The sequence below is a fragment of the Ictidomys tridecemlineatus genome, chromosome 8, assembly GCF_052094955.1.
Source record: "Ictidomys tridecemlineatus isolate mIctTri1 chromosome 8, mIctTri1.hap1, whole genome shotgun sequence".
In the NCBI taxonomy this organism is placed as follows: Eukaryota; Metazoa; Chordata; class Mammalia; order Rodentia; family Sciuridae; genus Ictidomys; species Ictidomys tridecemlineatus.
In genome coordinates, this window is record NC_135484.1 from 50,591,135 (window position 1) to 50,613,874 (window position 22,740).

General features: G+C 40.7%; 2 protein-coding genes across 4 annotated transcripts in view; both read left to right on the forward strand.

The window, feature by feature from the left end:
• The window catches only part of Fyn (FYN proto-oncogene, Src family tyrosine kinase), a 200,268-nt gene extending 198,253 nt beyond the window's left edge, over nucleotides 1-2,015 (forward strand). For all 3 annotated transcript variants that reach the window (XM_005337419.4, XM_040283226.2, XM_040283225.2), the window contains one exon: nucleotides 824-2,015. In XM_005337419.4, the coding sequence (XP_005337476.1) occupies nucleotides 824-1,032 (209 nt within the window). In that variant the 3' untranslated portion in view covers nucleotides 1,033-2,015. The remainder of the gene's footprint in view (nucleotides 1-823) is intronic.
• Nucleotides 2,016-5,148: 3,133 nt separating this feature from the next.
• Nucleotides 5,149-8,876, forward strand: LOC144366088 (uncharacterized). The gene is made up of 4 exons (XM_078019447.1): nucleotides 5,149-6,126; nucleotides 6,249-6,504; nucleotides 7,780-7,905; nucleotides 8,413-8,876. Exons 1-4 carry the CDS (start codon nucleotides 6,100-6,102, stop codon nucleotides 8,511-8,513), a joined length of 510 nt encoding a protein of 169 aa, XP_077875573.1. The 5' UTR covers nucleotides 5,149-6,099; the 3' UTR covers nucleotides 8,514-8,876.
• The last annotated feature ends 13,864 nt before the right edge of the window (nucleotides 8,877-22,740 follow it).

The window sequence follows — 22,740 nt, forward strand, 5'->3', positions numbered from 1 at the left end:
TCTCAGACAGTGGAGCACTCAGATTTTGCCCAGACATAGATAAACTAACTTATGAAATTCATAAACGAGGCTTACAGATGCTATAAAAACAAGGGCAGTATGCTTTCATTCCATGGGTTTTTTTTTTTTTTTTGGTCTACTCAACAGAAGTATAATTTACGTACCAAAAACAAATTCAATTTTAAAAATGCACTTCAATGAGTTTCGACAAACAGCCCCATCATCAAATACACACTGTAGAATAGGAGTTGGTAGACTACATCCTGTGGGCCAAATCTGGCTCCCAGACTGGTTTGGCTTTGTGCTTTTTTCAAGGGTTGCAAAATCGAAGATGACAGAGATCCTATGCGGCTTGCAGAGCTAAAATCATTTGCCATTGGCCCTTTACAGGAAAAGTGTAATGGCCACTGATACAGAGCATCTCGCTCACCCCAGAGTTCCCTCTGACCCTTTGCAGGCATCCCCCTTCCCCCCACCCCCACAACCACTGATCTGCTTTCTATCCATGTAGGGTTCTGCCTTTTCTAGAATTTGACATAAATGAAAGCATACAGTATGCTGCCCTTTGTGTCTGGCTTCTTTCACTTAGGATGCTTTTGAGATTCATCGTCTGGGTTTTTGCCTATGTGAGTTCTGTGTTCCTTTGTTGTTTCTGCGTGGTATGATATCCCATTGAAGGCAGGATCTGACTCCTGGTTGGGGTGGGTGCCCTCCCCATGTTTTAACCACGTGCAGGCTCAAAGAAGAAAAAAGGGGAGCTCTGGCCGCGGGGTCAGGGCCTGAGCGCAGGAGGCGCCCGCTCTCACTGCCCTTGTCTTTGCAGGCATGAACAACCGGGAGGTGCTGGAGCAGGTGGAGCGCGGCTACAGGATGCCCTGTCCGCAGGACTGCCCCATCTCTCTGCATGAGCTCATGATCCACTGCTGGAAAAAGGACCCCGAAGAACGTCCCACTTTTGAATACTTGCAGGGCTTCCTGGAAGACTACTTTACGGCCACAGAGCCCCAGTATCAACCTGGTGAAAACCTGTGAGAGCCGGCTCTACAGAGAGAGGCCTTGTCCCAGAGGCTTCCCCACCCCTCCCCATTAGCTTTCAATTCCGTAGCCAGCTGCCCAAGCAGCAAGAACCGTCCAGGATCAGATTGCATGTGACTTTGAAGCTGATGAACTTCCATGGCCCTCATTAATGACACTTGTCCCCAAATCCGAACCTCCTCTGTGAAGCAAACGAGACAGAACCTTGTTATTTCTCAGACTTTGGAAAATGCATTGTATCGATGTTATGTAAAAGCCCAAACCTCTGTTCAGTGTAAATAGTTACTCCAGTGCCAACAATCCTAGTGCTTTCCTTTTTTTAAAATGCAAATCCTATGTGATTTTAACTCTGTCTTCACCTGATTCAACTAAAAAAAAAAAAAAAGTATTATTTTCCAAAAGTGGCCTCTTTGTCTAAAACAATAAAATTTTTTTTCATGTTTTAACAAAAACCAATCAGGACAGGTGTTTGGTTTTTTTTCTTTTTTATAAATATGAATATATAATATATGTCCCTGTACATATACCATGTGGGTGCTAACGTGGAGACCGTGGCCAGCCTGGGCCACAAAGCTGTGGGACCCAGAGTGAGGATTTTACTACAAAATCTGCATCAAATCACTGGTGTTATTCTGAAAACCAGTGGCCTCATTTTTGGCTTTTGCAAAGCATGATTCTTTTTTCTTTCTTTCTTCATTTGGATTGCATTTTTTTGGTTCATGACTGTACCTGTAGATGGTTGTTACCTTGACTCTTTTCAGGACCACCCCCCAAGCTGAGTTCAAAAGTTCTTATTACCAGTATTTGCTCCAACTTACAGTGATTTGTTCTTGAAACTTTAGAAGTGAGCATATTTAAGCAAGCCAACAGCCAATTCTACCAAGAGAACTGGAAGATGGATACCATACAACCTTCTTGTATAAAAATATGAATGCCGAAATGTTTCAAATGTTTTTAATTTAATAAATCTTGTAACCACATTTAAATGATCTAAAACCCATAGCATTGTAGTCACGGCAACCTACTAAACTTTCTCATGCAACTAAAATTTATGGGGAAGGTGAGGGTGGGGGGGTTGTACATGTCCCGTTGTAAAATAAGTGTTTTAAATGTCCTGTACTGCTAATGAATGACTATATGTCCGAGAGTTCTCCAGTGAAATAACTATGCACTACTTTACATTTCATGGGGATGCACAAAAAAAAAAAAAAAGAAAAAAGTATGACATTTTTAGTTGCTGTTTGTACCAACCTTGAATGACATATGTTTAACAACAAATCAAAAATCCTATTTCTATTGAGTTTTTAATACTGAGTAGCAACTCTGAAGTCTTAATTCCTTTTTTGTTATGATTTATTTGTGAGTTTACATTTTTAAATTGTTTAACTTTCTTAATTTAGTAATTAAAAAGAGAGCATTTTACATTTGAAAAAAAATTTTTTTGTGCATTTGTTTAAATCACGGAAGGTACTCTAGTAGTTCTGTGACATATCTGTCCCACACCAGATGGTAAGTAGTCACCTGGTGAATTTAGCCATTGTGCAATGATTTCCAAATGACGGAAACATTCAGAACATCTGGAGATCCCTTCCCCGACCAGAGGCTACCTCATTCAGAAGATGGTAAAACAAGACTAGGCATACCTTAACATTTTAATTTATTAGATAATTCCTCTAGCTGAAATTTGCCATGTCCCTCTATAAGGAGAAAGAGACAATTACAAGAAGAGTTTTTCTTTTTTTTTTTTTTTTTTTTTTTTTTTAAAGAGAGAGTGAGAGGAGAGGAGGGAGAGAGAGAGAGAATTTCCAACATTTTTTATTTCTTAGTTCTCGGCGGACACAACATCTTTGTTGGTATGTGGTGCTGGGGATCGAACCCGGGCCGCACGCATGCCAGGCGAGCGCGCTACCGCTTGAGCCACATCCCCAGCCCCAAGAAGAGTTTTTCTTGTCCTGGAGTCAGTAAACATATTTCCAAGTGTCCATCCACTTCCATAATGAAATTGTTAATCAAGGAAACAGCCTGGTATGATAGGAGGGGCAGCGGGTAGACCCAGGCTAACTGTCCTGGCTTGGCTCTGTCATCCTTCAGCTGCAAGACCTTGAATGGCTACTGGCATCCCCGCTACAGACTGTCTTGCAAGCAAGGGGCAGGATGAGATTTACTCTCAGACCCCACAGCTCCCAGAGCCTGTGATTCTAAGGTCAATGGTGTCATCGTGTAAGCAGTTGGTTGTTGTCATTGTTGAAATAACGTTTACATTTAGAAAGGGTTTCCAACACTGGGTTAAAAAAAGAAGAAGAAAACGAAATCATTTTGGACAACCAAACTTAATAGCATTGTTTTTGTTACCAATACAATTGCTAAATTGATCAAATTTCCAAGCTCTTGTTACACACAATTTTAATCACATCAGGAAGTTCATGAATACATTCTATATATTTTTAAAGATAACTTCATTTTAATCTTCACATCCCACCTGGATGGAGAGTTGGCAAATATTCTCTGGAGGATTTTTGTTAATGTGCTGACTCATTCAAAAAAAAATTTTTAAGAAAAAAAAAACTAATTCTTTAAGAAAGAAAGATAACCGATTCTTTAAGAAAAAGCAGTCCGTTCAAGCCAAACTATAGCCTTTAATTCATCAGTTGAGTTCATTGTGGATTCTCTAATATGGAGTCAAACTAAGGACTTGGGTGCACTCGAGGTCACTCTTATGAAATGCCAACATCAGGGTAGCAAAATAAAATTAGCTTTAAGTGTGAAGAAATCAGAGATGTTTCAGGGTTTTGCTTGCAAGGGGATACTGTGCTTTCAAGAGATTCCAGAGGTCACCTCCAGGGAGTCCCAATACCCCCCAGGGAGACTCTTTCCCTCACCAGAAGTTGTAGAAGTTTGGAGTGAGGAAACTGAATCTCCAGAAAGAAAAGTTATCACCCTGGTTTCAAGCAGTGGTAAAACGTGTTTTGCCTTGAGTAACCTGGTAATGAATGCTTACTTCTTGCTCTGCCTCTCAGGAGATCTGCCATCTGGCTTTGCTCTGCAGGACAGGGCAGCTTCCTAATAAACTATTTCTTTTTACTTTTTTTTTTTTAATCAAATAATAGACCTGCTGGAGAAGACCATTGTAAACTGGGACAAAAGAATTCCTATTCTCCCTGTTCTCCCTGCAGCTTCCTCCTCTGAGGCTGCTGTGATCTTGGTGCACTGACTGGCAGTGAGAACTTGAGAGCCCCCTCGTAGACACAGGGTCCCACATGCTAGGGCATCAGGGCATAGATTGAGCAAACGATGCCATGTGTGGGGACCCAGGCGTTTTCATGAGGAAACCTAAGGATATACAGGACCCCTCAAACACAGCCGCACTACTAAAGATTTCCTGCAAGCACCAGAGGATGTTTAACCACTTTAAGGAAGGCAGGAATCCTCTTGTGGCTAAAATCTTGGCAGCAGAGGATTTTTCTAGTGACATTTTTACTATAAAATTTTATCTGCAATTTCCCAGAGGGCTTTGCCAATTTCTACTATATTAATTGAAATGGTTCCTTCCTGAATCTTGAAAGAAGGTAAGGTTTTCTGCAGAATGCAGAGAATTATACTGAAGCCCACTGCAAAAGGACTGTCATCTGTGTACTTGTCATGACTCAGGACAAGAGAACCTCACCGGACCAGGCAGGCATTTACCTAACAAGTTGTATTCGAGTAAAATGGAGTCTGGTGAATTTGTTTCTGAAATGTATTTTTAATAGCTTTATATGACTTTTGTTGACTTTCCTACCATATATATTATACTGTTGGAATTCAATTAGATTGGAATTCAATCAAATATTTGCTGGAAGGAAGATAGAGTGTGAGAGAAGAAGGTAGAAGACTGGCTTTGATTTTGGAGGGGAAAATAAAGGAAGCTTAAACAAATTCCAAAGCAATATTGTGGGATATAGGTTTTTAAAGCATTACCAATTATGTGTGTTTATTTTATTTATTCTCAAAAAGACTTTATAATTCCATAGAAGAATATAATAAAAAGATAGTACCTTCAATATCTTTGAAATACCAAATGGACCTTTATAATTTATATATACCATTCCTTGGAAGTTTTCATAATAAACTCCTAAATCATACCTCATTCTTTCCTAGAAAATATTCAGAATCTCACAGAGCTGGGACAGAGGACAAGTATACCTTTATTTTTTAAATTAAGGTCTGGGAATATAGGTTAGTGGTATAAACTTGCCTAGCATGTGTGAGGACCTGAGTTTGATCCCCAGCACCACAAAAAAAAAAAAGAAAGAAAGAGAAAAGAAAAGAAAAAATTCTGAGGCAGTAAATAAAAATTAGTAGTTTTCCAATATTGCAGGAACTAATCAGTGACAACAGTCAGAACACTATGTTCCTCTCTCAAATACTTTATAACACTTATTCTCACGTTTTAATACCACCAGTGTGTTTAATAACTCTGTTCTTTTTTTTAATGTGTTTTCTCTGCCAGATTGTGCACTCCTCAAGAACAGAAACTACCAACTCCATCCCATCGTTATTCTAGACGTAGAACAGTGTTGAGTTTATGGCAGATGTTGGATGGATGGAAAAATGGTTAGAGGCACGATGCCCACCATCAAATGGATGAATGGTTTACCTTCAAATGACCCATTTACCTAAGAATCTGCTAAGAACACGGGGAATACAGCATGCTGCCCTCAGCACTAACCTGCCAATTATCAATGTGTGGTCACCAGTCTTTGAGATATGATATGAACGTCCAATCTATACCCTTGATGCTACCCAAGCCTTTCCCCAAAACTTGTCTCAACACCAAGGGGAATAAATTTATACCTCTTGAAACGAGGGGCAGCATAAAGTTAATAGCACCAAGGGGTACATAGTCTTAAAGTACTTCCAAGGTCTCATTTTAACTTAGGAATTTTATAAAGAACTTGACATTCCATTTCTGAAGATATCATCTTCATCTTTATACAAAAGATGTATATTTATTTTATTTTCCAGATCATCTTGTTGTACAATGTACCCAGCCTGTGACCTGTAGGATCCCTGGCACACCTCTGCATGTCCACAGGAGCTCCTGCAGCTCAGGTGAGCCACACAGTGCGTGAAAACTTCCTGTGGATACACTGACACGGTACCTGGGAAAGGTAATATTGGCCCCCATTAATAGGGAATTCTCTTACCTAATTTCGTTTTTTCACCCACCAAAGAACAACTCCTTGATTGAGAATGGGGCAGAAGATAGAGGATTTGCTGATGGGAAGAAAGAAGAAAACCACCCAGAGCCACCTGAAAGTAAAGGTCCAGTCCAGTCAGCCTCCTCAACCAAGATACAGCGAGGAGGAGGAGCAGGAGGAGAGACAGAGACATTGGATAGGGAGGAAGAAACCACAGCCAGAAAGAGAGGAGCCCTTGCCAGGGCTGTTCAAGGCAGTGGAATGAAGGTGGCAATGATCACAGGCACAGGTAAGGACTAATCACGCCTTCCTTCACTAAACTTTCATTGTCTGCTTCTTGTGGACTAGACTGTGCTTAGTGCAGAAATTCAAAGAAAGTTCTTAGAAATCCAAAGACGGGTGATGAGCATTGGCAGTTCAGTGAGGATGGAGACGCATAAAATCAGCTGCAGTGAGCTTTCTATAGATGGAAGCACAGGAATTAGCATGAGAGTAACCTTTAGCTCAGCACAGGGAGTGCAGGGGCAACTTCCTGGGAGAAGTGGCACCTGAATTCAGTCTTCAAGACAAATACTTAAAAATAGGGGTCCAAGGATGCTTGTCTTTGAACATGTTACCTTCTGATCCCCAGCCCACAGTTGGGGGCTACCTGATGTTTTAAATACTGAAGGTAATCAGCAATTGGGCTTAAATGAAGAAAAATAGAACCATACCTTAAAAAAAAATCTTTCTCCCCCTTCCTCCTCTCCTCTCCTCTCCAGTTAAAGAGTACACAAGACCATCATTTATTCTGATTTATGGGCTAAAAAATGGAAGATATTGTAGATAACAACATTCAACAATAGAAAAGTATTAGACAAGTTGTTAGCTCTAATGTCCCATCTGGAAGAAATATATTTATAGAATATGGGAATAAAATGTTCAGAATAACCCCTCACTACCTCTCTTAATAACAATTAGTAGTGCCCGGCACAGTGGCGCACGCCTGTAATCTCAGAGGCTTAGGAGGTTGAGGCAGGAGGATCCAGAGTTCAAAACAAGCCTCAGCAACTTAGTGAGGCCCTAAGCAATTTAGTGAGACTCTGTCTCTAAATAAAATATATATATATAAAGGACTGGGTATGTGGCTCAGTGATTAAGCACCCTGGGGTTCAATCCTTGGTACCAAAAAAGTCAATAAATAAAATAACAATTAGTAGAGTCATTCTCCTATTTATAAGTCAATTATTATTTTGCTTGAATCATCATGCAATATGTAAACCCATGAAGGAAGGTGCAAGCTAGCAGTTGTAAGGTATTCTGGCTGTTTTGCTCAGGATATTTTTTTTCCTTTGGTTAATGATCAAGTGCTTGCTGTGTAATAATCAATGGTTAGCTAATTGGAAGCAAGAGAGAATGAAGTGGGTATTACTCAGATAGTGTTTTTAATGAAAAGCATACACGTAATACTGTGGGGAAATATCACAAGAGATTTTATCTTTTTTTTTATGTGTGTTTACCAAAGGATTCATTTAAGCCACTCATAAACTAAAATCCTAGTATGTGAATCCTTTCATTTTTTTAGATTCCTCCCAAGGGGTGAGCACTGAAAGATACCAGGAGGGTAGCCAAGCCTCTAGAGATGGCTGGGGCAACCAAACCTCCCTAAATGGAGCTGAAGGTCTGTCAATTCCCAAAGAGCAAGGAAATGGTAAGCAAATGACAGCAGTTGCCTAGAGAATTAGGGAATGAATAACAATGCTTTCTGGTAAATTAACCATATTACATTGTGCACAGGAAAGGAATGGGGAAAAAAAAAACCCTGTTAAAAATTGAATAATAATTTGCCCACATCATTTATGTAAAATGCATAATTTTCCTACTTCAGTGGACTGTAGTTTGATTTAAGTTTGCAGCTCCAGGACTGTTCAGCAAAGCATAATTTTTGAGATAATTAGGAAGGGGAAGAGAAATCAGACTGTAATCAGCAATCCTTCGTGAGCCACTTTACCTCCCTCCTCTTACCTGTGCATTTCAGAAAACATTTGTTTAGACATTCCTGAAGGTCTCTAAGTGAAAGTGCAAAACATTAATCATTGCCATTGCTATCACTAAACCATGACTTCACCGTGTTTGAGAGGAGGAAAGCAATGCTTCATTCTATTCAGTATTTTTTTTTCTGCTCTGATTCAAATAAGTACTTGTTTTTGAATAATAGGGGGAAAATGGAAATGCAGCAAAGCTACATTTAAAACAGCGAGCGGAGAACAAAAGCAGCCTGCACACAGCCAAGGGAGACCTTGGAAGATCCACAGATAAAACAAAAAGCTGTGCGTGGCTGGGATTCTGTTTCAAAAAATCAAATGCAAAATGGAGAACTCGGTCCAACTGTAAAGGGTTTTGCAGTCTACAATCATCTGAAATAAAAAGGCATCATGTAATCTTCTTTGACAGTTGGAAGCTGCACTATGGCTATGAATTACGACATTTGCTCATGACGAATGTAGATTTTCCTGAACCAGACTGGTCAGAGGAGGAGGGGAATTCGCTGGTCTAGCCATATCCTTCCCTTCCACGGGACACACCTCCATTGGTCAGTGTCTGTGTCCCTCCTCGCCTCCTTTTCCCATCCCCCACACCCCTGTACCCATTTCCATTAGAATCATAAAATTTTTACTTAGATATTCCTTTGTTTTCTTCATTCTCATCTCTCCTCAAAGGGTCATTATTTATTTATTAAAGCCAGTCCTTAGATTTCTACCTTTCAGTGCAAAATTGTAGCGGATCATCTGCCTCTCTGAGTAGTCATCCTTCGTTACTTTAATTCTGTCTCCTCTGTAACCTGGCTGGCCTGATAAGTCTGAACTTTGAACCCCATAAATCTCAACAATTCTTATCTCCTGAGTGCCCCTTCTGCTTGGGTTTGAAAACAAAAACAAAACCTTCTCTGATCCTAATGCTCCTTCCGCAATTCCTTCCATGTCTCCCCCAACCCCTGCCATTGGTCTAAGATTGATCAGATAATAGTTTTGTGCCTCTACCTCCTGCCACTTGCTATAAATCACCTTTATGCAAATAGAGAAAGCAACCCTACCCCAAGACACTTTTCTGCCATCTGCCAGAAAATTGCCATAATAAATATGCAAAGGGATAATGACTCGAATGTGAATAGTGCTCCCCTAGAATTGTGCAGTGCACAACTGGTACACCTATAGGTGACAGCCCTGTAGTTTGAAAGCACTTGGACCATCCTGGAGCCCTACATAAAAATCACAGCCACAACAAGTCAGTCTTTTATAACAGTTTGCAATATAAAAATTAAAATCTTTCCCTCATAATTAGAAATTGCTTAGGGGCAGTTGCTAGAAAAGATGGAGTCCCCAGGCAGCAGTACCTAGAATAATAAAAGACTCTTCCAGCATCTAGCCCAAGTTTGACTTGCTCTCTGGGCCAACAGCCCAGAAGACCACTCTGGGTTGATTTTTCAGGAAGCATCGAAGTTAGAAAGCTGTTAAGTCTGGGTGCAGTGGGGGAGGTCTTGGCCTGTATTTAGGTCAACCATTAACCCTCTCTGGCTGCTTCCTTTCTTGTTGGCTGCCCCATTTATCCCCCTCCCTGTTTCCCATTCAGCACAACCTGCATATTCTTGTGATCTCTTACCAAATAACAAACGACCCCAAAACTTAGTGGCAGGAGGAGAAGCAGTCATTTATTTTGCTCCCATCTCCATAATGTGGGCAGGGCTCATCGGGGACAGCTCGCCTCTACTCTGTGCAGCCTCAGCTAAAGCAGCTCAGATGTGGCTGGGGATTTGCTCTCTCAATGACTGGGGCCTGTAGCTGCTGAGCCAGTGCTGGCTGCTGAGCAGGGCTCAGCTGGGGCTGTGGGTGAGGAACGTGGGATCCACATGGGTTCCCACATGGCTGCGGGGGCTTGTTCCCACAGATGAGCCTCAGCTGACTCAAGAAGCAGAGACAAGCTGCTCCCACCAAGCCCTGCCCAAATTTCAAATTTCTCAACAAAATGAATGATTGTGGTTTTAAGCCACTAAGATTTGGGATAGCTTGTTTTGCAGCCACCAATCACCAGAATATATATGCTAGTTGTGGTATGAGTCCATCCCCCTATCTTTCTAAGATGCCTCCCTGTACTTCAGCTAAAAACTACATTTCCCAGATGCCTTTACTATGAGGATCATGATTGTGAATTAGGCTACATCAATTAGACATACTTGCACCAAGTATGAAAGGCAGAAGTGAGACAATTTCTTGCCTCTCATGGCTATTTCCTGCTGGGAAGCAAGGTCAAGAGCCAGTGATATCCTGTCTCCTACTTCCCTGGGGTCATGAGGCAGTTGCAGTTGCCGAGGTGACAGTAACTGAGCTTCACATTCCAACAGGGTGGCAAATGTGAGAGTAGCAGCAACACACACTGTTGCTGGCCCTCTGACCTTTCTGGCCTCATTTTGCAGTTACAAAGGTCAAATCAGTCCCCCTCCCTGTTTCTCATTCTGCCTAACCTGCATATCCTTGTGATCTCTTATCACATAACAAACCATCCCAAAACTTAGTGGCAGGAGGAGAAGTAGTCACTTATTTTGCTTTAAGGTCAACAGCTCCAAAGGCAGCTTCCTGGGTTCTACCTACCTCATTGTGGCAGAGGTGGTAGCTTCCTGACAGATTGGTCTACCACTTCTTGGGTCATCCCAAGAGGCCTATTGAGCCATCCCATTGAGTCCTATCTTCTAGCCCTTCCAACAAGTTCATAATTCACAACAAATCCCTTTTTGCTTAAAAACCCTAGTGTGGGGCTGGGATTGTGGCCCAGTGGTAGAGCACTCGCCTAGCACGTTCGAGACCCTGAGTTCGATCCTCAGCACCACATAAAAACAAATAAATAAAATAAAGGTACTGTGTCCAACTACAACTAAAAAATAAATATTAAAAAAAAAACCCTAGAGTGATTTCTATTTCCTACACTGATACCTTAAGGTTATCCCCAAAGCTTTGTTCTTTTCCAGTCTCTTGTGTTTCCTCTCATTTAATCATTCTTTCAGCAAATATTTATGGAATATCTACTGTGTAATAGGCATTATGTGGAACCTGGAGAAAAATCTATGAACAAAACAGACACAGCCCCACCTTCATGGGAAGAGGCAGGACAAAGACCAGGAGTCAGCCCAAGACACCCGTAGGGCCCAGTTGGCACCAGCTTGTTTTAATGTATCAAATTTTCTGTGAACACAGCCATCCCTCTTAGGTTCTATCTTGTCCATAGCTGGCTTTGCCCAACACTGACCAACTTGAACCACTGCAGTAGACTGTATGCCCCTCAATGCTGAAAATACTAACTGCCTGGACCTTTGGAGAGAAAGTTTGCCAACTCCTCCTTTAGACAAATCAAACTCCAACTCATAGTCCTGTAGGTCCCCCACATCTGATCGATCTACAGATTCTGCCACCACCCTAGTTCAAGCACGAAGCTCAGTGGCAAGGGCTTCAGGAGAATCTTCTCAGCTCATTCATTGCAACAACCACCTCAGGGACCCACTATTATTACGCCAATTTTGCAGACAAGAAAATGGAGATTTAGAGAGATTTGTGCTTAGGTGACTGGGTAGATGCTGATACCATTAATAAAGATTTTTTTTTAAAGACCCAGGAAAAGGAAAAAATAGAGGCCAATGGGCTCCTGGCATATGAGGCACCTGCAGACATCTATAGAAGGGGGTCCCCACTGATTTCCTGGTGGACGTGGTGAGAAGGGAAGGACTTCAATTCTAGGTGGATTTTTAGGTTCAAATCACATTTCTGTCACTTACTAGCTGAGTGAATTTGGGCAACTTACTTCACCTCTCTAAGCCTCTAAGCCTCAGTCAGTATCCTCAAAAGTAAAATGGGCTCTTGTGAAAATCTAAAACAGAAAAAATATGTTCATACATATGGTACCTAGCATGGTGCTTGATACACAATAGAAGTTGGATATGTATTGATAACTTTCCCTTCCTCTTTAGTCTTAACCTTCCATTATGGGAGAAAATCTTCCACAATTATTCTTTGATTATGTCATTCTCTTCCTCAAAAAAAAAAAAAAAGAAAAGAAATGTCTCCCACTGACCCCCATCACCGGAAGGAGACCTGTGCATGGAAGGTCTGCCTGGCTCATGCCCCTTTCTTTACAATCCTCCAAACTCTATGTCCTGTATATAGGGTGAATCCAGCATATTTTACATGCAACACCTCCCTGCTCTGTGACCAGAAGAGCTGATATCCCAGGCTATAGGCCTAACCAGGGGAAGAGCTCCATTGGCCACTAGCTCTCCCTTGAGCAGGAACCAAGAATAAAGAGATTGTGGAATTGAAGCTTGCCTCCAGGTTACATTGAGTCAAGGCCAGTGCTGGCCCCATGGGGGAGCAGAGGATACAATCTGTAGAGATCAACAGTGGCTTGAGACCCCGGACCATCAGAAAGAGTGACTGGAAACAGCTGCTCTCCCCATTCTCACATCTGCAGGTCAATCATGCTGCCTCAGCACCATTTCTTGGAGATTCCTGAACCATTTCAGTACACCATCCTTTCACTTGAGCTAATTCAAGGAAGTTTCATTCCACTATAGACTGCCTCCACTGTCTGGACAGCCTCATGGTCCTGTCACCTCCATCATTACCCCTTCCCTGTACCCTGGCTCCACAGATGACCCACAGCTGCTCACACATGCTCTGCCCTATTCCAGTCTTTCTGGCGTTCCTTTGCTCTCTGTCCTTTTTTTTAGGGGGGGGGGTGGAGGGAGGCGTGGGGGGAGTAACCAGGGATTGAACCCAGTGGCACTCAGCCACTGAGCCACATCCCTGGCCCTATTTTGTATTTTATTTAGAGCCAGGGTCTCACTGAGTTTAGTGCCTTGCCATTGTTGAGGCTGGCTTTGAACTCTTGATCCTCCAGTCTCAGCCTCCCGAGCCGCTGGGATTGTAGGCATGTGCCACTGAGCCCACCTCTCTCCTTTTCTTAAGCTCATCCATCTTTCAAGACCCAATTTAAACATCCCATGATAGCTGCCTCCTCATTTGATGGCGTTCACCATACTACCCCATTGTGGACATTAGTATGTGTCCTTGAGATCCTCTCCTTGCCTCTGAACTCACGGAGGTTAGGAACTTGCCACACTTTAGGCACTCAGATATTTCACTGAATTTAATCCAAGAGTGAGAATCCTAAAAGGCATTCTGAGTTTCTTCAATAAAGAGTATTGTGCCAGTATAAGGCATTCTTGTTAACATGGAAATGCATTTAGAGAATGCTTCAGATTAAAGGGATGAAGATCAAAGGGCATATTTTTGGCCAGGAGTTCTGAGTCTTAGAGATCCAAATAAATCATTGACTTTTTATTTCCTAAATTGATTGGAACCACAACACTGTATTTTTTGCTCTAATATAAAACTTTCTGGAACTTTTAGCCTGGTTAAAAATGCTGTCGCCTCTTTACTATAAGTGTTAGGATTGCTCTTGTCTCAAATTAAAGCATCCACACCCATTGCTGAAATGGCCAAGTACATCTGGAATGCCTGATTCAGAAAAAGACCAGGGAGCCTGCAGAACCCCGCCCTTAGTTGGAGTGAAGGGCATATCAGCTTTAGGCTCCTCGGGAGAGAGGGATGTGTATCACACGTGAACACATGTCATTCAGGTTCAAGATCCTGTGGACCCAGGTAAGAACAGAAAAACAGTTGCTCAGACAGTGCCTAAAACACTAACTGAATCTTGCAAACACATAAGAATTCCCCAATGAGTATCTTGAGTGCAGATGTATCTTGAGCCTGGCAGTGGTCCTGGGCCCTGTGCCTGAGGTTCAGCCTACAGATGCTCTTTCAGCTGCGTACCCCACCCCCAGCCTGGCAACTGCTTGGTGCCCAATTCCACATCTCCCTCTGTGCTATGGGACTGAGCTTGGGGTCCTAGGTCATAGGGTGCATCAAGCATTTGCCCAGAGCACAGGGAGGGAGAGACTCCCAACCAACCGAAGAAAAGTCTGCTTTCTCATGCTGACCTTTGACCCTTTCTAGGCTTTCTGAGCAAAGTCCAACCAGGTTAACCTAAATCACAGTTCCTAAACCTGCCTGGGCAGGACCTCAGAGAAGTTTTTAAAAGGCAGATATCTAGGCCCCTGCCCAGAGTTACTGAATCCACTGTCTTGGAGACCCGGGAATTTGTTGCTGAACGTGTATCTGTTCAAATTGGGGGGCTTATAAACAACAGAAATTTATTTCTCAGTCCTGGAGGCTGGGAAGCCCAAGATCAAGGCATTGGCAGGTTTGGTCTAAGGAGCTCCTACCTCCTTGTTCAGTGAGGACTATCTTCTCACTGTGTTCTCATGAGCAGAAGGGAAGAAAGAACTCTCTGAGGTCCCTTTTATAAAAGCACTAATCACATTATTGAGGTTATCTGCTCTCATGACCTAACCACCTTCCAAAGGCCCTAATATCATCACCTTAGGGTTAGGATTTGCACATATGGATGTGGGGGACCAGCACATCGTCCATAGCAGAATGCTTCCCCTTTTCTCCTCCCTCCATCCCCCTACTGGAAACTGTGGCTGCAGAGCAATTAATTACACAACATACTTCTTTGGTTCCTTTTAAGTCCCATTTGTCCCAGTTCCCTGTGGCCCAGCCATGGCAAGGTCTGGGCAGAAGCCAATTGACCCAGGTAGGCCAAGTGGGCTTGGCGTGACTCAGCTCCTGAGAAAGCAAATCCCTGATACAACAGGGACTAGTGGCCAGTGATGAGTCTCCTGGGGAGCAAGACCACCTAACCAGTGAGATGTCTGTCCCACTCACAGCTCTTCTCCTGCTTGACTTGGGGCTACCACAGGCCTCCAGCTGGACATACCAGCACTTCACGGAAGTGTCACCCTGTTGCATTTAATGAGCCTGATCTCCAATGGAGAGTCTCAGAAGATCGCAGACTTACAGGGCACAAGGGACTGACTTTCAAGGCAAGCCTCTGGTTTTATAGATGAAACTGTTCAAAAAATACAATCAAACCGTGCTTGGCTTTACTCTTGCGCCTGCCCCCATCTTTTCATTCACGTCTCCACGTGGAGTGGCGTTCCTGGGACTGGTCACATTTGAGGGTGTCCTTCCTCTCTTTTCATACCTTCTTTTGATAAATGTGACTACCTCAAGCACCTCTCTTCCTAGATGCAGATAGGCTCCCCTGGGGTGGAGATGAGGCCAGAGTGGAGTGGAGATGCCCTCAAGAAGGCTCCTTAGCCATGGATCCTGAACTTTATCTAGGAGCTAAAGGACTCTAAGAGCCTCATTTGGTTTTCTCAAAACGGAAAAACCCTCAGGCAGAATCATCCTCCGCCTCCTGCTCACAGAGGAAATCCTGCCTTTGTTTTCTGCCCTGGTGTAGTCAAGTTATCAGTTAGTTCTTCCCCAGGCTGCTACGTCCTTTTGAGCTGATTGCTGACTCAGGCGGCTGAAGGAATAGAGGCTGAAACTTAGGTTACATGCAGATCCTTGGACTCTTCTGGTATGGGAGCGAGACCCAGAAATCTAGATTTTAAATATATGAATTTTTTTTTCTTCTTAGGAAAAAAATCTATGTGCACATGTCTAGTCTTAGTGTAAAAACAATAAACATTACAGATAAAACAGTGCCTTCCCCTTCCCAACACCAGACCTTCCCAAAGGTGCTTATCAATTCTGGAGACAAGGGAGGGCATCCTGAAGTGGCCTGCCCATGGACAAGACAATGGACACCATTCCACATGGACATTATCATGATGAAAAGATGAGGTGGGGACAGGAATAAAGCCAAGGGGAATTTTCTGAGTGTTTTTGGTTTTGTGTTTTTGAAGAATTTGAGCTTCAGGGTTACTTTGTTATCCTATTGGATACATTTGCACACACAGGGCTTTTTCTTTACATAAATGTAAATATTGTTCTTGACTTTTCATCAAATACTATATCTCAGAGAACTCCCCAGTCTCACATTTTTACCTTCTCCCCCTGCCCCACTCCAAGCAGCCCCTGGTACAAGAAACTGAACCCAGGGGTTTTACCATTGAGCCACATCCCCAGCCCTTTTTAGTTTTTATTTTGAAACAGGGTCATGCTAAGTTGCTGAAGCTGGCCAAAAACTTATACTCTTCCTGCCTCCAATTCCTGTGCCACTGTGCCCAGCCTTTACCTTCTTTTTTTTTTTTTTTTTTTTTTACTATTTTTTAGTTGTCAATGGACCTTTATTTTATTTATTTATATGCAGTGCTGAGAATCAAACCCAGTGTCTCACACATGCCTTGCTCTATCACTGAACCCCAACCCCAACCCCTTTACCTTCCTTTTAACAAATGATATTTAATAGTATTCCTTAGAATGGAAATGTTGTCATTCATTTAGCAGTTCTTCTGTTGGTGGATATTGAAGTTATTTCCAGATTTTCAGTGTAATAGTCAACTGTATGTTCATGTGCTTTTTTTTAGTTATAGATGGACACAATATATTTTATTTTTATGTGGTGCTGAGGATGGAACCCAGTGCCTCAATCATGGTAGACGAGTGCTCTACCTCTGAGCCACAACCACAGCCCCTCCATGTGCTTTTTTTAATGGACATCTATAAGGATTTCTCTTAGAGGACTCTCTAGAAATAGAATAGCTTCAATATTGATTTTTATATTTTCTTAAATTTAATGTCTACAGCTGAATTATCCTATCAAACTGCTTAATCAGCATACTTAATTTCTGCTTAATCAGCATACGTTTCCTTGGAATCTTCATTTTTAAAAAGTGTCCAAGTGATTTGGATGCAGGTATCCAAGGACCATACTTTGAGAACATGGAGAAGTGGTTATATTAGTTGACTATTCCTACAATAACACCATGCTTACAGAAATTATCCCAAAGCTCCATGTTTTAAAATTGTGGTTTGGTTTTGTTTTTGTTTTTTCTTTCCCTATTGGAGCTGCCGTAGTCTGCAACCCTGTTGCTCTTGACTGTTCTCCAGGCGAAGAGCTCTAACTTGACAACTTTAGGACTTAGCTGATGACTTCAGGTCAAGTTTAGGTCTGTTCTGGGGCCCTCTGTCCTGAGCTCCAGGCTGAAGGGAACAGTGGATTCCTAGGGAACTCATAAGTGTCTGGTGGCTATTGCAGAAGCACCCACAGCAAGGTAAGCCTCTCAAACTCTCAAGATTTCTGATTGCACTGAATTCAACCAAGATATATTCTAAGCTTCTATAATTATGTCAAAATGGATTTGCCACGTATAACTAAAAAAAAAAGTATTTCTGATTGCATCATAATTGCTAACATTTCATCCACCAAACAAGTCACATGGCCATGTGGCACAAGGGTTGGCAAGTAAATCCTGTCCTTGGTGCCTGGACTCTGCAAAGTGATGGCCAGAGGAAGTAAAGCATCTTTCAAGCCTTCTACCATCAGTTGAGGCTGTGGCACCAGAAAGATTCTGGTTTGTATCCCCGCCTATTAGATGTTGGGAAAATGTTCAAATGTGGAGTTATTGCTGCCCATGGTCACATTGAAATTGAATTGCACCAAAACCTTTTTTGGGTTGATTTAAATATTTGGTTTAAAAGAAACCACTAGTGGAGGGTAACATGTCTATTACAACATTGAATTTATTAATCAGATTTCAAAACTGCTTTGCAGCAACACAGTTCTTCCGTTTCTCTGTGAACACACACATTTCCCCAAGTTAGAAAATCAAGTCACAGCCCCCAGCATGCTCCTGTTAATGTGCCATTCACACCTTCCTTTGTGTTCATTCGTGTTTAGGATTTAAAGAGATTCAGTTATTTCTCAGTTGTTGTTGTTGTTGTTTTCCCAAAGGAAACAGTTAATTGCTATAGCTCCTTAAAAGATTTAAATTTTAAGTATGGCCCAAAATATATTAACAGGGTTTTCCAATAATTCTGTTTCTGTAGTGTTTTTAAACTTTTTATTGAACTATAAAACATTAAAACACACAGAAACATTTTTAATTGAACAAAATCAAGGATTTTTATCCTAATTATGTACTTACTATTTGAGATTCAGCTTAAGAATTTTTATGTCAAGAATCTTTTTTATTTTAAAATTTTATTTCTCAATGATTTATCTTTCTCCCCCAAATTTAGAAAATCTCATTTATGTAGAGTCTAAATAAAAAAAAAATTTTAAAAATAGGAATATCAAAACGCTGTTTACCATCAAAATGTTTTCAAAAAATATAGTTTTTCAGCTGCTGAGAACAGGGCCTGATTTGAGAAGGTTTTATACTGATAGATTTTAGACTAAATGTGTCATTGAAGATTATAAAACCTGACAGAGATGCATCAGATCCCTAAATGCGGAAGGTAAAGCAATAGGGAAAACAAGTGGAATATCTTCATTACTTTGAATTAAACAGAGATTTCTCAAAAAGATTTAATCCATAAAAATAAAACATAATAAATTCAACCTATTAAAAAGAGGTATTCTATCTTTCCTGGGACTACACCACAGAGCAGGTGGCTTAAAGGATAGAACTTCTTTTCACAGTCTGGAGCCTGGAAGTCAAGATCAAGGACCAGCAGGTTTCGTGTGTCTCCTGAGGCCTCTCTCCTTGGCTCACACGTGGTAGCCTTCCGGTTGTGTCCTCAGATGGCTTTTTCTCTGTGTGCACACTTACCTAGTATTTGTCTTTTTTAACCTCTCTTCCTATGAGGATGCCAGTCAGATCGGATGGAGCCCCAACCAAAGGCCTCATTTTAACTTACCCTTTTATGATTCTATCTTTAAATGCCATCACATTTGGAGATACTGGAGTTTAGAACTTTCACATATACATGTTGTGGGAACACAATTTGCCGGCCCACAAAAAGAGAGATTATGGACAAAACAACTTTAAAAATTATCAAAGCACTATTGAAATATAACTCACATGAGATTCACTTATTTTAATTTTTTAAACTTTTTTTTTTTTTTTTTTTTTTACACTGGGGATTGGACCCAAGGTCACTCTATCACTGAGTTACATCCCCCAGCCCTTTTTATTTTTTATTTTAAGACACAGTCTTGCTAAATTGACCAGGCTGACTCAAATTTGCAATTCTCTTGTCTCAGTTTTCAGAGTCACTAGGATTATAGGCATGTGCCACCACATCAGGCTAAACTGTATAATTTGCCTTTTTTTTTTTTTTTTACATTCTCTGAATGGTGCTATCATCATCACAATCAATTTTTAGAATATTTCCATTACCCTGAAGGAAAACCCACAATCTTAGCTATCAGTCCCCCAACCCCCTCCCTTCTCTCCAGCCCTGGGCAACCACTAATCTTTCTGTATAATTACCTATTCTGAACATTTAAAAAAAAATGGAATCATACAATATGTGGTCATTTGTAACTGGCTTCTTTCACTTAATCTAATATTTTCAATTTTCACTCACATTGTAGTATATATTGATGCTTCATTTTTTTGCTGAATAATATTCCACTATATTGATACACCACCATTCATCAGTTGATGGACATTTGGGTTGTTTTCACTTTGGGGCTGCTATAAATAATGCAGCTATGAGCACTCAGGTACAAATTTTTGTGTAGACATGTTTTCAATTTTCTTAGCATGTGGAATACAATTATTGTATCATATGGTAACTATGTATAACCATTTGAAAATACAGTGTAACTCAAATTATTGCCATTACAACTAAATAATCAAGAAGAGGTATTATTCTATCTTCATGGATTAGGAAATTTAATACTATTAAAATAGCACTTCTCTTCAAATTGACTCAGTAGAACCAAGACAATTCCAATTAAAAATCCCAGCAGAGGGCTGGGGATGTGGCTCAAGTGGTAGCGCACTTGCCTGGCATGCATGCAGCACTGGGTTCAATCCTCAGCACCACATAAAAAAAAATAAAATAAAGATGTTGTGTCCACCGAAAACTAAAAAATAGATATTAAAAAAAAATCCCAGCAGAGGTATGGAAATTGATAAGACTATTACATTTGTAAAGAAATGCCAACGTCTTAGAATAGCCAAATCAATTTGAAGTGTGACAAAGTTTGAGTACACTACCAGATTTGAAGATTTGCTATAAAACTATAAAAACAGAATTTGGGACAGGGATAAACACATAGGCCAGTGAACAGAAAGAAATTCCAGATAGACCCATACATATGTAGTCATTTGATTTGCAACAAATACACTATTGCATTTCAATAGGAAAAAAGTGATCTTTTCATTCTGTGAAGCCAAACCATTTGCATGTCCATAAAAACCCTTCACTTACCTCCCACCATACATGAAAACTAATCTGAAAATGCATCAGATCCCTAAATGCGGAAGGTAAAGCAATAAGGAAAACAAGTGGAATATCTTCATAACTTTAAACAGATTTCTCAAAAAGATTTAATCCATAAAAATAAAACATAATAAATTCAACCTATTGAAAAGAAAAGTTGTAAAGAAGACTATGACAAACGGGTTCTTATTTTGAAATAAGAATGTAGGTTCATCAAATATATCATTAAACAAGTGAATAGGCAAGTCCGAGAATTGGAGAAGATATTTGCAATACATATTTCTTACAAAACACTCTTACCCAGAATATGTTAGGAATCGTTTTGAAATGGGCAAAAGACTTCAACAGGCCCAACACAAAAAAAGCTATTCTGATGGCCAATAAACATAGCAAAATGTGTTCAGTGATATGACTCATGGAATTAATGTAAATTAAAATCACAGTGGGATAACACTGAATGGCTTAATAGCAAAAGGAATGACAATCCCAACATTGGGCAAGGATGTGAAGCCATTAAATGGTCATTTGCTGGATGTATCAATTTATTCCACCACTTTGGAAGACTGGTATTAAACTTAAGTATATGCTTACAACTCTATCTTTTCAGCAATTCCACTCCTGGGTATCCATCCAAGAAAAAATACTGGATAGGCCTACAAAAAGAGTTGTACATGAATATTCATAGCAACTTTACTCAAAATAGCCCCAAATTGGAAACTATGCAAATGTTCATCAATAGAAGGATGAGTCAATGTGTTATAGATAAATCACATGGTGGAATACTACATAGTGACAAACAAAGAACAAACTATTGATACACATCACAATGTGGATTTCAAAATATATATACTTTGATTGAAAGAAATCAGACACAAGACAGTAAATCTGTCTGATTCCATTTATGTGAAGTTTAAAAGCGAACAGAAATGATCAGTGGTGACAGAAGTCAGGCTAGTAGTTATTTTAGGATTGGGAGTGGTGAGTGGGAGGAGGAAGGCATAGGGGAACCTTCTGGAATAAAGGAAATGCTCTGAATCCTGATCAAGTTGGTAGTTACATTAGCATATATGTAAGGGAAAACCCACTGAGCTACCCACTGAGCACACTTAAAATTGGCTCACATTACTAAAATAGAAGCTATTCCTCAACAAAAAATAAAATAAAATAATTGCACCTGTAATCCCAGCGGCTCAGGAGGCTGAGGCAGGAAAATCAAGAATTCAAAGCCAGCCTCAGCAATGGCAAGGCACTAAGCAACTCAGTGAGACCCTGTCTCTAAATAAAATACAAAATAGAGCTGGGGATGTGGTTCAGTGGTTGGGTGTCTCTGAGTTTAATTCCCCATGCCCCTCCAAAAAATAAAATAAAATAAAATAATTGAAGGAGACTACTTATATTAAGAGAAACTTTATAAGGATTTAAACATAAATCTACCATTCCCTCTGTAGGTGGGGGGAGGTAGAATATTTAATTTCTCTGAGCCCCAGTTTTTCATCTGTAATTAGAGACAATACCCTACTTCGTGTGTATTAATTTGATAATGAGGTAAAGCTTACAAAATATGATATTTAATGGCTCATCCTGAGTTTTCCCATCTGTAAAATGGGTACAAATACAGTAACTATTTCATATCTAAATGTCATTCTGAGCCAATTCACTAAGTATAGAGCATTAAAAGTGTCTGACTCGGATACTCTCAATAAATGCTAATATTGACTTTATGAATATGAACTAGATTAACTTCAAGGCCTCACCCAGTTGCTATAGGAGTCTCTAGGAAGCTTAGATGATTGGGTATATATGGTTCCTAGTCTCTGCCACAGATCTGAAATGAGAAAAGCCAGGTCCCTGACTGTCCAGATGTCTTTCCACCACCCCCTGATGCTTAAACAAAGAGAAAGATTCTAGAATTCAGGAAAATGTTCATTCTGCAATTTTTTTTTCTTTTTTTTTTTTTGTGCCTGACCCTCTGTGTCTGCCAACAAATTTCTGTGTTTAGGGAGCATATTACAGCCCGCAGCATGGGAAGCAGAAGGACTTTGATTTCCTTCTTTTTCCTGCCTTTCCTGTGGATGCTGAGACTTCTACTAATAGGTTACCCTTTTTGCACCAGGTTCTGTTCAAAACAGTTACACACATTAAGGTTCATTATCCTCATTTTGTGGAGATAACTGAAAAACAAAGTGTCTAAGTGACTTGCCCAGGGTCACAGAGCTCCACGTGGGTGGAGCCAGGAACTGAATGCAGAC